Source organism: Camelus dromedarius, chromosome 7 (genome assembly GCF_036321535.1).
Source record: "Camelus dromedarius isolate mCamDro1 chromosome 7, mCamDro1.pat, whole genome shotgun sequence".
Lineage (NCBI taxonomy): Eukaryota > Metazoa > Chordata > Mammalia > Artiodactyla > Camelidae > Camelus > Camelus dromedarius.
The window spans coordinates 49,214,002-49,215,106 of NC_087442.1; the positions used below are offsets into that span (position 1 = coordinate 49,214,002).

The window sequence follows — 1,105 nt, forward strand, 5'->3', positions numbered from 1 at the left end:
TATTAGTTGTCTGCGGGGGTGAGGAAAGACCAAAAAAAGCACAGCAGGTAAGAACTGGGGGTTATTGCCAAAAAGGAACTGTCCCAGGTGGTGCAGCGAAAAGGATCTCAAAATTGAAGGCCTGTCCTTGTGAGTCTTACATGCGTGCTCAAGCTTGTCTTCTTCCATCAGTTTCCAGACAAGGAACGTTGTCAGAACCTTCCCTTTCGGTGCAACTAATCCTGTTATCTGCCTCGTTATTATTGTTAATGTCCCCTGGCCCTTCCGTGATGGTGCCGCATCAGATTCAAGGCTGTTAGGAAGCCCATCACCAGTCTCGCCCCACCCTGCGAGAAACTGATGAGACGCAGGGCCAAGCTGACCCGATGGCAGCATATCCCGAGAGCTACGTGGACGCCACCATGCTGGACTTCGTCGCAGACCTGTCCCTGGCCTCCCCAGGGCACCCTCTCCTCTGTGACTTCGCACCCCGAGTCCCCTTTGGGGACCACCGAGACCTTGGGCTCCGAGAGGGAAGACCCAGGAGTCTGGCGCACTTTGAGGAGGAGGATCCTGAAGAAGAGGAGGGTGAAGCAGAAGAAGGAGAAGACGGGGAGGAAGAAGAGGAGCACGGGAGAGGTGCCTCCCTGCTGGGCCGCCCCAAGAGAAAAAGGGTGATCACTTATGCCCAGCGGCAAGCCGCCAACATCCGTGAGAGGAAGCGGATGTTCAACCTCAACGAGGCCTTCGACCAGCTGCGGAGGAAAGTGCCCACTTTTGCTTACGAAAAGAGGCTGTCCCGGATCGAGACCCTACGCCTGGCCATCGTCTACATTTCCTTCATGACCGAGCTCTTGGAGAGCTTCGAGAAGAAGGAAACTGGCTGAGCGGGGTTGGAATGGGGGGTGTATGCCTCCTCCACTCTAGGGCGCGCGCGGGCTTGAAGTGTTTCAGGACCTGGCAGTGGATGCCGCTGGAAGGCCAGGAAGGACGCTCGGAGACAAAACAACTGGCTTTCTGGAGCTTGGTTTGGGATTATAAAATCCCCACAGCCCTCGAGGAGCGTGGCAGCAGTAGAGTTAATGTATACGCTATCGCTCTCTACGGGGTGTGGGGCAGGAGCGGG

The 1,105-nt window shown here is 56.3% G+C and overlaps 1 protein-coding gene across 1 annotated transcript; it reads left to right on the forward strand.

The window, feature by feature from the left end:
- Positions 1–365: 365 nt before the first annotated feature.
- On the forward strand, positions 366–866 carry FERD3L (Fer3 like bHLH transcription factor). The gene has a single exon (XM_010984662.1). The coding sequence runs from the start codon at positions 366–368 to the stop codon at positions 864–866; it is 501 nt and encodes a 166-aa protein (XP_010982964.1).
- Positions 867–1,105: the final 239 nt, after the last annotated feature.

Coding starts and splice junctions, on each gene's coding strand:
- FERD3L (XM_010984662.1), top strand. CDS start 366: ATGGCAGCATATCCCGAGAGCTACGTGGACGCCACCATGCTGGACTTC.